This window comes from Danio aesculapii, chromosome 13, assembly GCF_903798145.1.
Source record: "Danio aesculapii chromosome 13, fDanAes4.1, whole genome shotgun sequence".
NCBI lineage: Eukaryota > Metazoa > Chordata > Actinopteri > Cypriniformes > Danionidae > Danio > Danio aesculapii.
Genome location: NC_079447.1, coordinates 36,228,243 through 36,242,044, shown reverse-complemented (window position 1 = coordinate 36,242,044; position 13,802 = coordinate 36,228,243). Strand labels below are relative to the sequence as shown.

The 13,802-nt window shown below is 37.5% G+C and overlaps 1 protein-coding gene across 1 annotated transcript; it reads left to right on the top strand.

The window, feature by feature from the left end:
* The first annotated feature begins 768 nt into the window (after nt 1-768).
* On the top strand, nt 769-10,632 carry ap5s1 (adaptor related protein complex 5 subunit sigma 1). Its single transcript, XM_056471463.1, has 3 exons — nt 769-1,055; nt 7,196-7,487; nt 10,106-10,632. Exons 1-3 carry the CDS (start codon nt 886-888, stop codon nt 10,232-10,234), a joined length of 591 nt encoding a protein of 196 aa, XP_056327438.1. The 5' UTR covers nt 769-885; the 3' UTR covers nt 10,235-10,632.
* The last annotated feature ends 3,170 nt before the right edge of the window (nt 10,633-13,802 follow it).

Genomic DNA, 13,802 nt, shown 5'->3' with positions numbered 1-13,802 from the left:
CATGCTGTTTAACACACACTGGAGGCTATGTGTGCATGTGGTTGTTGGGTGGAGAACCGAATGGTTAGAGATTGGTTGCATTCTTGCAGTTTGCATTTTACAATGGCAAAATTATAGACCATCATGATGAAAAGATCAGTCCATAAGTTAGTTCATGTGGCATTAGAAAAGCTTATGAGGCAATGATATTTATTTTTCAAAGCATAACATTTAGTTTGACACATATTTTGCAAGAACATATGCACCAGGATTCCCAAATCAAGCTATTTTATTTTATTTTATTTTATTTTTATTTTATTATTTTTTTATTTTATTAATTTTTATTTATTTTTATTTTTTGTGTTGAGAGTATTTGTCAAGCATTCAACCTTTTTACCAGGAGTGTGGAAAATTATCAAACAAATATATTGATTTGGGCCACCACTAGGGACAAATTAGGCCACATAATAATAATAATAATAATACTAATAATAATAATAATAATAATAATAAACAACAACAACAACAACAACAATAATAATAATAATATTAATAATTAAATAACAACAACAACAACAATAATAATAACAATAATAATAATAATAAAGACATTAAACATTAACAAAAAGGGCTTTTTAAACAGTATTCATTTTCTAAATAAGTATACAAAATTAAATGTTTAAAATTAAATAATAGTATTACTGACAAGTACATCATCTGGGAGCGCCATCTAGAGTTAAAAACGGAACTATATAATGATCAGCTGATTTATAGTCATGTGACCAAATACGGAAATAGTCATGCAGCGGTTTTCTACAATGGCAGCATGACTTTATTACATTGCAGACATTTATTCCACCAAGTGAATCTGTTTATTTATGAGTTTAATGATGTGTTAAGTCAGATATGGTGCTGTGTTTTCTAATCCACACGGTGTGCCCGGTGAGCGCGCTGTCCACCGGCGAGAGTCGGATTCTGTACTCGCGGGTGTTCGGAGCGGAGAGCGGAGATGATCGGGACTTTACACCGGAGCAGAGGAGACTGATGCAGAAGGAGAAACTGCAGGTAGTCGCGAGGTGAGCTCAATAAACGATTTTTAGGTTTTCCTGAACTACAACAAAGCCCGCCGCATAGTTAACGAGACAATGTATAAAATATATTACCAAAAGTTTCCTCACAAATGTAGCGGTTAATAATGTACAAGAATATATAAGTAAGGTGAGAAGTCATTCAGACTTTTCATACCCACATAAAAAAATAGCCTACTATAATTTTTTAACCATACTATAATGTTATTGTGTATTATGGTGTTTACTACACTAATGAATGCTACAGTATACTGTAGTATTTACTGTAGTGAACTGATGGACTGTAATGCATACTGTAAAACTTACTGTCATATAGTTTAGTTTCCGACTGTGCCCATTGTAGCCTTTGACCTCTACAGAATATTCTGTGGATATCTACTGTTTTCCTAATATCTTACAGAAAAACTAAACTCATGAAGGTTTGAAGACACTTTAGATGAGTAAATTATGACAGAATTGTCCTTTTCGGATGAACTATTGCTTTCAAAAAAGATAAAGGGTGCAACATTTCAAATGTGAGTTTTGAAACATTGTTACTTGCCAATTACTTACAAATTGATATAGTAACTTATACAGATAAGCATGATTATCACAACACTGCAATGCAGCTCTGCAGTCGTTTGTTGACTTGACATAATTATAATTTTCTTTATATGCGCATTAAACATTATCATACAACATTATTATACAAAATATAAAAATAAATAGTACATTATAGTAAATACTACACTGTTTATGAACCATACTATAAAGTTCTTAAATTAATCTGTTGTGGTAATCCGTATTGAGGTAAAGTTGTTTTTATATTCGCACATTCATTCATTTTAACGGTCTCTATATGAGCAATTCCATGCAAATGTCAACCATGCCATGAACATTTTTTTCACTAAAATAGCGAAACCCTTTCTAAGGTTTTTTTTGTGTAGGCTTGTATTTTACACTACTGTAAATATACTCAAAAATGTCTGTCAATGTTTTCAAACAATTATATTTGATTTACCAAAGTCACACAAGAGGCATTTTCACATCTGTCACATCCATAATGGAGAGATGTCAAATTCATAACCAATCTTTTTCCTCATAAATGCAAAAATGTCAAATAAAATAAAATCAATCATGTTTGTTCTATAGTGAACCAACTGGAATCCTGTTGATTAGCATTAAATCTTTTGGGTTGTGCAGTTTAATTCACAGCATTTTTACAAAGTATGTTATATACAGTAAACTCTGTTTTTTGGTCACATTCATAACGCATGTTTATTTTCCTCATTTAAAATATAAAAAATGTTTACTGATTGATATTTTTCTGATCTCAAAACTCTGGTTAGTTCTTTTGGAAAATATAAACAGATGTTTCAATGTAATGTTAACATATACATTCTCTGTGTAATTATATTTCAAGTTTTAGTTGTCACATCCATAATGCTGGAATTGCTCATATTGTTTACAATGCTAATTTGAATATTCAGTCTGAAATCGCATGCAAGTATGACAAAACAACATTAGCACTATTTATTTGACTGTGAACAATGTTGTACTTTGATAGTCGTGGGCTCCTTGAATATGATTTCCCTATTTAGAATCTGCTATGAAAACTTATCTAAAGTGATAATATTAAGGAGAAACTCTGAATGTGCGAATATAAAACCAACTTTACCTCAATGTTATTCCTATTGTTGCTGTAGTAATTAAACAACTAAATATAAGCAAATTATCAAATGCTCTAAAAAGATTTTCCTAAGAGAAATTGTATAGAATGTATATATTATGCTACAATATACCACAGTTTACTGTAGTGAAAAAACTTATTTTGTATAGTTTTAGGTTGACATCAAGATGAGTAAATGCTAATCATTTTTTTTTTGTGGGCTCGTTCACAAAACACTAAAAACAATAACAACAAATTAATTATAAATATTAGATTAGATTAGATTAGATTCAACTTTATTGTCATTGCACATGTACAAGTACAAGGCAACGAAATGCAGTTTCGGTCTAACCAGCAGTGCAATAGCAGCAAGTGCAGGATACAGGTATAAGTTATAAAGTGCAGTTATAGAAAAACTATGGTAATATTTACAGATGGATGTACTATAAACATTATATACAGGTTGTATTAGCTATGAACAGATTTACAATAAATGAATATATGTACAGGGTGCTATTAATATTCAGGAGTGGCAGATAGATAAACAATTACAAATGTTCATGTGCAGTCAGTATGTACAGTTCAGATAAGTGAATCAGTGCAATGTAGTGCAATAAATATGTGCAAACTTTAAATGTGCAAGTGTTAAATAGTGCAGTGATTGTGAGGAGTATAAGTTAGAGGAGTGTGGGCGGTGTATTGGGGGGGGGGGGGGGGAGCCTGAAGTGCCTGCCGGAAGGCAGGAGAGAAAACAGTCTGTGTGCAGGGTGAGAGGTGTCCTTAAGAATACTGCGTGCTCTGCGCAGACAGTGTTTCTTCTGGATGTCCTCAATGGCTGGCAGTGTAGTCCCTGTGATGCGTTGGGCAGTTTTCACCACCCGCTGCAGTGCCTTACGCTCAGCAACAGAGCAGCTTCCATACCAGACTGTGACGCAGTTGGTCAGGATGCTTTCTATTGTGCAGCGGTAGAAGTTCACCAAGACGGCTGATGAAAGCTGGTTCTTCTTAAGTTGCCTCAAGAAGAATAGGCGCTGGTGAGCCTTTTTGACCAGGCTGGAGGTGTTGGTGGTCTAGGAAAGGTCCTTAGAGATGTGGGTCCCCAGGAACTTGAAGGATGAGACAGGCTCAACGGCCATCCCATTAATGTGGATGGGATCATGTGAGCCTGTTCGTCCCTTCCTGAAGTCCACAATGAGCTCTTTGGTCTTGTTGGTGTTTGCAGAGTATTGTCGGTGCACCAGGTGGCCAGATGCTGTATCTCCTCCCTGTAGGCAGTCTCATCATTATTGCTGATTAGACCAATCACTGTGGTGTCATCTGCAAATTTGATGATGGTGTTGGATCTGTTTACAGGCCTACAGTCGATGGTAAAAGTAGAGGAAGGGGCTCAGCACGCAGCCCTGTGGTACACCAGTGTTGAGTGTGACGGTGGTTGAGCAGATGTGGCCTGATCTAACATTCTGAGGTCTGTTAGTCACAAAGTCCATAACCCAGTTGCAGAGAGACGCGTTGATATCCAGGTCTCTAAGTTTGATCATTAGCTTTGAGGGTATGACAGTGTTGAATGCTGAGCTGAAGTCAACAAACAGCATTCGTGCATAAGTGTTTTTATTGTCCAGGTGTACAGGACAGAGTGCAGTGCTATGGAGACGGCATCTTCTGTGCTCCTGTTGCCACGGTAGGCAAACTGATGTTGGTCCAGTGTGGATGGCAGAGAGTCTTTCAGATGTGCCAGGACCAACCGCTCGAAGCACTTCATGATGATGGGTGTGAGTGCTACAGGGCGGTAGTCATTCAGGTAAGTTGGGCTGGAGTGTTTGGGCACCGGCACAATAGAGGTAGTTTTAAAGCATGTTGGCACAGTTGCTAGGTTGAGCGACAGGTTGAAAATGTCTGTGAATACCCCAGCGAGCTGTTCTGCACATGCTTTGAGGAAGCGCCCAGGGATACCGTCTGGTCCAGCAGCCTTACGCACATTGATCCGACTCAGTGCTGTGTAGACTTCTGAGGAGGTGAGTGTGATAGGTGAGTGGTCGGTTGAGGTAGTGTTCCTGGTGTAGGGTTCTGTATTGTCTCTTTCAAAGCGGGCATAAAAGTCATTTAGCTCGTTCAGAAAGGAGACATTTGTGGCTGTGGACTGGCTGGGTTTGTAGTTGCTGATGGCCTGGATGCCCTGCCACATGCGCCGAGGATCAGAGTTGGAAAAGTGCTCCTCTAGCTTTAGCTTGTAACAGTGCTTGGCCTTTTTGATGCCCCTCTTCAGATTAGCCCTGGAAGTGCTGTAGGCCTGTGCATCCCCTGATCGGAAGGCAGTGTTGCGTGCCTTCAGCAGGAGGTGCACCTCCTTGTTCATCCATGGCTTTTGATTTGGGTATGTGGTGATCTGTTTCTGGGTTGTAACACTGTCTATGGTGGTGTTGATATATTCCAGAACAGAGGAAGTGTAACTATCAATGTCTGTGTGAGAGCCACATGTGGCCTGGGAAGCAAACATACTCCAGTCTGTGTGTTCAAACCTGTCCTGGAGTGTGGAGTCCACCCCTGCTGGCCACACTTTGATGGTACTTGGGGGTCAGGAACAAAGAAAGGTGATCTGATTGACCCAAGTGGGGGAGGGGGGTCACAGCGTATGCTTCAGCCATGTTTGTGTAAACTTGGTCTAAAGTTTTGTTTCCCCTTGTGTGGCAGAAAATGTTTTGATGGAATTTGGGGAGCACTGTCTTAAAGTTTGAGTAATTAAAATCCCCCGCAACAATAAAAGCAGCCTCCGGGTGAGCAGTCTGTTGTTTGCTGATGGCTGCATGAAGTTCATTCATAGCGAGCTTGGCATCAGCATCGGGAGGAATATAAGTAGCAGTTATTATGGTGGAGGTGAACTCCCGTGGCAGATAAAACGGTCTACATTCAACCATTAGAAATTCCAGGTTAACAGAGCAATGTCTCCCAATGATGACAGAGTTTGTGCACCAAGCTTTGTTAATATAAATGCATAATCCTCCGCCTCTGGTCTTACCGGAGTCATCCGGCGTTCTGTCTGCTCGGAATGTTTGATGCTCCGTTAGCAATATAGCGTTGTCTGGTATCCCGCTGTTTAGCCATGTTTCTGTGAAAATCATGACATTACAGTTCAATAATCCTTTGCTGTGGTTGATGCGCAGTCGAATCTCATCCATTTTGTTCACTAGTGACCGTACATTGGCGAGAAAGATGCTGGGTAAAGAGAGGCGGTGTGGTGTTAGCTTTAGCTTAGCTCTTAGCCCGCCGCGCTTCCCCTGGCTTTGTTTACGTTCTCTGCGCCGCCTTCGAGCACTTCCGCCCGGCCGGGTAGGGCTCTCAGGCCCGGGTGTTCTGGCGATCTCAGGGATGAGTCGAAGATTGCTAATAAAACTGTCCGGAATGCACAAACCAATATCCAAGATGTCCTGTCGGGTGTACGATGTGTAAAGGCACTGCTGTTCTGCACGAACAGACCCGAAATGAGCAGCAAAAATACTGCAAAATTGCAGAAACTGGAGAGACGCTGGACCTCGCTGAACGCGCCGTCATCTAGTTGCCTATGCTAATATGCAAAGAATTACAAAATAAAATATATGAATTTTTGCTTTTTGTGTTTTTTACTCCTTTATTTGTATTTATTTATTTTTTATTTTTCTTTAGCATCACATGACCCTTTAGAAAGCATTGTAATATGCTTATTTGATATTCAAAAACATTTCTTATTATGGTAAATTTAAAAACGGCTATACAGTTCATTTTTTATAGCAACCATTATACACTTTTATTTCATATTTTATATTTATTTCATATTTAACAAAATTAACAGAATATGTTTTGTTTTTAAAAAACTTTTACTGTCACTTTTTAAAATCAATTTATTTTATATTAATTAATTCATTTATTTTCCTTTGGCTTAGTCCCTTTATTCATTAGGGGTTACCACAGTGGAATTAACTGCCAACTTATCCAGCATATGTTTGGTCCATCATGTCACCGTGTGGAGCTTGCATGTTCTCCCTGTGTTGGAGTGAGTTTCTTATGGGTGCTCCGGTTTCCCCCACAGTCCAAAGACATGCGCTATAGGTTAATAAACTAAATTGGCCGTAGTGTATGGGTGTTTGTCAGTACTGGGTTGCAGCTGTAAGGGCATCCGCTGTGTAAAACATTTGCTGGAAAAATTGGCGGTTCATTAAAATACCCCTGATAAATAATGGAACTAAGCTGAAGGAAATTGGAGGAATGAATGAATATTTATTATCTTCTCTTTAGAGACTGTTTTCATCATGACTGTGATATTTCAAGTTCGCTGATCAGTGATATTTCAAGTTCTATAGCCTAGTTACTTTTCACCAACCCTGTATTTATTAGCTTATACTCCATTACTCCTTTAAACTGGGGTGTATTTGTTTTTCTATGTATACCCTTTGGGAGCAGTAATGAGGCCAGTCCCGCTCTCTGTCTGCTCTTCTCTTCACTCCCGCAGGCAGGTGAGGAGCGCGGTGTGTCTGAGCAGGGAGGCCTCGGGTCGTCTGTGTGTGGAGTATGTTTTGGGTGAAGAGGCTGTGGCTCTGGGCGAAGCAGACAGCGGAGTGTTTTCCCTGGGCAGTGCAGAGCTGTTTCCAGATCGCAGTGCTGTCCTTTGGCTCGGGGTGCAGGCTTTGGCCTTCACGCTGGTCTGCAGGCCACATGAAAACCTTCTACTGGCCGAGGGAACGCTTCGCAACATCGCACGTCACTGTCTGGAGGAGCTGCGTCTGCTGGGACCCGGTGCTGAGGTCAGACTTTCATAGGACTAATGAGTGTTTTATTAGAGGAGCTGTTATTGTTTATTCTTGGGATTTTTGGATTTAAATCCCTACACTGTAAAAATAGGTGCAGAGAATAGCCATGTGTGTATAGACTATCCTGTCGCAAAATGCTATGAAAATCCTACACGACGGTATTAATTTGATTGCGATGTTTACATGTCTGTACTGCACTTCAATATTGCAACTAAAATCGGCATACTCCACATGTCTAAATTCCATTGCTGTTTAGTTCGATTATGACTTTAGTTGGATTAAGGTCATCAAAAATCTATATTTATATGGTAGAGTCTTAGTCAGAGTATTGTCTTAATCGTATTGTCCATGTAAACACACTCAATGTTTGTCTTAGATTTCAGGATTGCAGCAATTAAATTTATAATCCTTAAAATAAAATTCTCGATTTCTTGTGTAGCTTGTAGGGGAACTATGGGTCTGTGTAGTAAACATTGCTCCATCTAAAAGCAGGTGCTTGAAGTTTAATACTGATTACATTGTATGTACAATTGTATGGCCTGGTACATTGTACAATTGTATGGCCTGTTTAGACCTGGTCACTTTAAAGGTTTTCTCTGATCGAATATTTGTCAGATTTGTTTAAAATGGAATTTTCATGGAAATTTGGCCAGATGAATATGTCTCCGCTAAATAGATATCAATTTATCTTATCTTCAAATCCTACACTATATTAAAATTGAACTAGGTGATGTTGACTAAAGCATCAGATACAGTGCATTTCATTTCATTAGTATTATTTTTTTGCAGAAATGAATAAGAAAAATATATATCCTCACCATTCTAATTCATGTTCACAGGAACACAAGACATGCTTAGAAATTACATCATTCTAGGCTAAATGAAACATCTATTTTTGTTTTTTAAATACAAAACTATAAAGTGTTTACATTAATTTGTGTATAAACTACTCTCCTAAAAAACAAAACTTTATTTCTTTTGTAAAGAAATGGAAAAGAGCTATATTTTTTCGATCAAATTTCTTCTCTATTCACAGAGGTGCTTAATGTCCAGTCAAAAATAGAATTAAATAAAAAAGAAAGAAATGAAATAAACAAAACTGTCATCTGTGGCATTGCTATTGAATTCTAATCGCTGTTATATAAGACTATGTAAAATAGCCCAGGGGTTCCCAAACTTTTCAGCCCACGACCACCAAAGGAATAATGCCAGCGACTTGCAATAAATTATAATAATTCTTATAGTTTAATAAAATTTGATATATGGAATCCACTCTGGGAACCACGGATATAGAGCAAAACAGGGTCTCACATTTACTTTTATATTTTGTGAGGAGTAAACATTGCACATGTATTTTCAACAACCAGATGCTTCTACACCTGCTTTTAGTTTCATCTCGAATGTGTCCCAGACCACCTCATGAGATGGTTTGAGCAATTGGATTTAAATACGCCTAAAATTCAGTTCGGAGGGCATTTACACCCACCCTTTTTTACGATTAAATAGCTATACAATCAGAAAAAGCTTGAGGTGACCAGGTGTAAACAGCTCCCAACTGACAAAATGTGCATTAAAATCACCTTTGATTAATTGTGCAGCCAAAGTATGAGTACTTGGACAATCAAAACAGCAATGGTGGATTACAGTATCATATTAAATTCTTGTGTAAACTGTCACATATTTGTTCAGGATTCTTTGACAAATATAAGTTCTGAACAGTAGTATTTGTTCATAATAATTTTGTGATAAATCTAAATATATTGCTGTTGCAAAAGTATTTAGTGTCACATGCAGTCAATTTAATATACAGTACTTGGCATAAATAAGTTCACTCCATTTTAATGCAATTAATATTTTTATCTATTTTCCAGTCAATATAGGTAATATATGTTGGTGCATTTGAACAAAACGGACTTATTAAATAGATTAAAACATTTTAGTCATCAAAAATCTTTAGAAATAGAAAGATAGTTATTGCAAATTATTTTGTTAGATTATCTCCAGATTTGATATGAATTTAAATGTGAGATTTGTGAGGGTTGTACTCATATATGCTGAATACTGTGTCCATTCTGAATGACATTATTATTATTTTCAAAACTTTTTAAATTCAAATAAAAAATGTGTGACTGTAGAGATATTTGCTGTTTTCATTGCATCGTGTAGATTCCTTAATCCTAGAGAAATTACTTTTATTGTTGCTATAGCAGAGCTGAACTCCTGTTGAACCCCCACAGTCTCATAAAGCAGTCTGATTTGAACCTTTCTCATGTCTGCTGCTGGCCCAGTTTCTTTTAACACCAATGCAATCTGTTGGCCACAATTGAAATGATAAGGATATGCATCTCAATCTGTATGAGATACATGTTAGACTACTGATTACACTGTGATCAATACATTCACAGAAAAGCAATCCGCCAGGCTCGTTTTTAAAAATTTTTTTAATGCAGATATTTACTTAAGAATGATATTCCAGTTACTTTATGGCTACTTGGGTAGCGAACAAGGACATTCAAAGCAAATAGGCATTCAAAACAAATAGGCATTTTGCCAAGCTATTGATTATTTGACACAACACTTTTCTCTCTAGTTGACTTAGCTGTTGTTTTCAGGTGTTGCTGAAAAGTGATCGAGTGGACACATTGTTGCACAGACTCCTTCCTCATGGCCAGCTCCTCTTCCTCAACCACCGTTTTGCCTTCAGCCTGGATAAAGAAATATCGAGCTACGTGAGCAAATAAAAGACTGTGTGCATTGGTAGAATCAAACTGGTGAGCCATTTGGAGTGTACTATATGAATCCATGATTAATCCATGATGGGGAGATTTGAAATAAGGTAATAAACAATGTCGGCTCTCAAAGAAGTCATTTCGAAGGTTGAAGATTGTACCTATAAACTGTAACAGGAACTGGATTTCTCCTTTGAGGAAACCAGAAGGCACATGCGCTAAAACTGTAATTGCAGTTTCACATTAGATTATATATGGGGTGGAATTGAAAGCGTGAATCTTTTCCAAAAAAAATATTCCGGTGAGAGGTTTTTTAGGTTTCCACTTAAGGAAAGTGAAGCACATTGGATCTCTTAGCCAGAATGACTTTGGAGTTTCTGATTAAGTGGGAATAAATGGTTATTTGATAACATTGTTCGTGAGTTTTTTTTGTTAATTAAAGTCTGAATTTTTATCCCGAGTGTCTGAATGAGTCAATGTAATAGCTGTTTGTCATATATTCAGCTCTCCTCTAGAGGGCAGTGTTGCATTTTGTCATATTTCCCTTCATGTCAAGTGTGTGGCGATTTGAATAATCCTCTAACACTTTCATCTAAAATAATTCTGTAGTTCACAGCAGCGCGTCTGCCAACAGATCTGAGATATCTGATTGACAAGGCTGTATGACGCCTTCACATCTAGGCCAATTTCAATCCATTTTAGCGTCTAATTCGCCTGATTATATAATAGCGAGTTACCTCTGTCGTCATGTAGTGATGGGAATGAAGGGAGGGTGAGTGTGTCCACTTGTAGTAAGTGTGAAACCACTCATAACTCACAAGTGCTGTCGATGTTCAATATGTTGTGAGAGGGAGGTTTTTCCGGTTTCTTCTGTCATCTGTCTTGGTATTCCTCTCACATCTAGCAGGACAAGGACAATGCTAAATACTCTACAGCTGTGAAGTGTGGTTCAGGTATTCACACTGAAAGCACATTTATTATAACATAGCATCACAACGACGTTTGTGTTTTTATGCAGTTCTGTTAAAAGATGAAATATGTAGTTTTGGTGCTATTAGTGTCAGCTAACGGAAAGGCAAAAATAAATCATTTTCAAACAACCTTCGCAAACGCCTCTTAAACTCAGCATGTGCTTTCTTAAGATTAATATTTTCTTTATAAAATTTTAGTATTTTATATGATGGGCTTAACAGAAAAGCTTAGCTTCTAGTTTAGCTTACTGGTCTAGAAGAAAGTTTGCATGTTCAGCGACTCAGTTGAACCCAAACTGTCCATCAAGGTTTTTTTTTAATGTGTTTGTTGTCTTTTTAAGTGATTTAGATTTTTTTTACCTCATGTCCTAATCCCAGAGTCCCAGACCACCTAAACACAATGGGCCCTATTATACACTTGGTGCAATAAGGCGCAAGAAGTGTATGACGTGATTCATTGCTATTTTTAGTTTTTCAGTTTATTCATGACATTTTGCATTGTATGATGTTATTATTATTAGCAGTATTATTTATTATATGCATATTTATATTTGTTTTAAAAACAACAAGTTTAGATTTGTCCAACTGGTTTTGAAGATGTATGCATCGCCGTATAGAATAGGACTCCTGGATATAACTCAGTTTTTTGACCACACTTCGTTAATATAGTTCATTTATTAGTTTGTTGGAAATTAGAACGGAATTTAGAAATGGTTTTGAAACCAAATCTTTGCGCTTACCAAACAAAATTATAAATGTAGGCTGATGGATGTCTTCAGTGTAGTGTGTACAACTCCGTTTCCTTATCCATGAAAGTAAAGGATTAAAGTAAAGAGTAAAAGTAAAGTCAAGAGAAAGTAAAGAGGCCGAATAGAGGAGGCTCATTCTTTATCATCGCGCTGCAGATGGTCTGTTTAACTGTTTTCTTCTTAGTGAAGCGTTCAGTTTTTTTCCACTTACAAAGCCTGCAAATGAAAATGTGCCATGGCGTGACGCAACTGACTCTTAAAGGGAATGATAGATGAGATTCTGATTGGTTTAATTCACGTTATGCTCAAAACACACCCATAACTCATTAAGAGAATAAGCACAACCCTGTTAGACCATGTGCCAGCTCGCAAACCGTATTTTTCTGTCCTTAAAGTAGAAAAAGTGGATTCGGACACGCCCTTAATGCTTTGCGCCATGTGTTGTATGCTTAGATTGTTAAAATAGAGCCCTATAACCGTGCATTCACACAGGGCTTCAGCGTCAACGCTTGACTGAGTGTGTGTCTGAAGTTGGGGCTGACGCGATCGTCATAGCAGTGTCAGCCAATGAAATTAGTCCGCAATTGGCTATTGTCTGAGCTGGGGTATTAGCATAAAGTGATCTGATTGGCCGACATCTCTGTTGGCGCTTAAAAAGTTTAGAAATTTCCAACTTCTACAGCGAGCAATGCCACTGAAGCGGCGCCAACGGATCCACAATGCAGTTCGGCAACGCCTCACGTCACCCATTCAAAGTAAATTTGAAGCGTTGACGCTGACGCCCCATGTGAATGTAAGGCTTTTACAGGTCATTACAGGAACTCAGTTATTGGAACTAGCCACCAGATGCAGTTCCCAGAAACCAAATTTAACCTTTTCACGTATCACGGATCGGTTATTGTGTAGTAAGTGTGATCTTTAAATATAACCTTTTCATGTCATCAAATTTGTAATGCTCAAAACTGACACATTTCTTTTGGTTTATAAAGTATTGTTACAATAAATGACATTTCAGTAGGATTCTGTAAATCCTTTTTTTGGGAAAAAAAATTGCTCATTCTATTGCTCAAATTCAAGATGTGTTACACTTGTATGGTTTTGTCACTTGAAAACCACTTTTGATCTGTGACTCATTTACACATCTGAAAGCTGACATCTGAAAATGCGACATTTTTAATTATTTACTGAAATGTAAGAGTTATCTGTGACCGTATAGACCTTATTATTAATATTTATGTATTAAACTAAATAAACAAATAAAGATTAGGGTTGGATTTTATTGGTCTATTTGTTTAAGACAAAGTAAGTGTTGTAGATAGATGGAAGAATGATTGCTTGCAGCCCTCAGTGAAACATGCTGGAGATTTTGTCCTGGTCTGTCCTGTATTTGTTTCTGCCAGTGTTGTTGACTGCAGTCTGAATTTATGGAATCGTGAAAAACATTTTTCTGAACAAAAATGCTAAAAGTCAAAGTTTGATCCATCATTTTATACCTTTTATAAAGCACCTTCTTCGTAGTGGTTATAGATTTATATCCCAAACACACTGTAATGCAGTGAAATCATATTTAAAAAAAAAAGCAGCTGATGAAACACTGACAGTCATGAAATGGCATCCACAGTGTCCCGACCTGAATAATTAAGAGGCAGTACAGGAACACTAGAACAGAGAAGAAGATAGGACAGCCTAAATCTAACTTTAACTCTAAGAAGTGTTGAAAGAAGCTTGCTATTATTTCACAGAAAATGTAAGGACAGTCTCTCCAAAACAGTTCAAGCTGTGCTTAGTGCAACTTTTACTTGTAAATATGTTCTAAAAATTGTTCTTTCTCTCTCTCGCCCTTTCTGTCTTTTTTTGCAT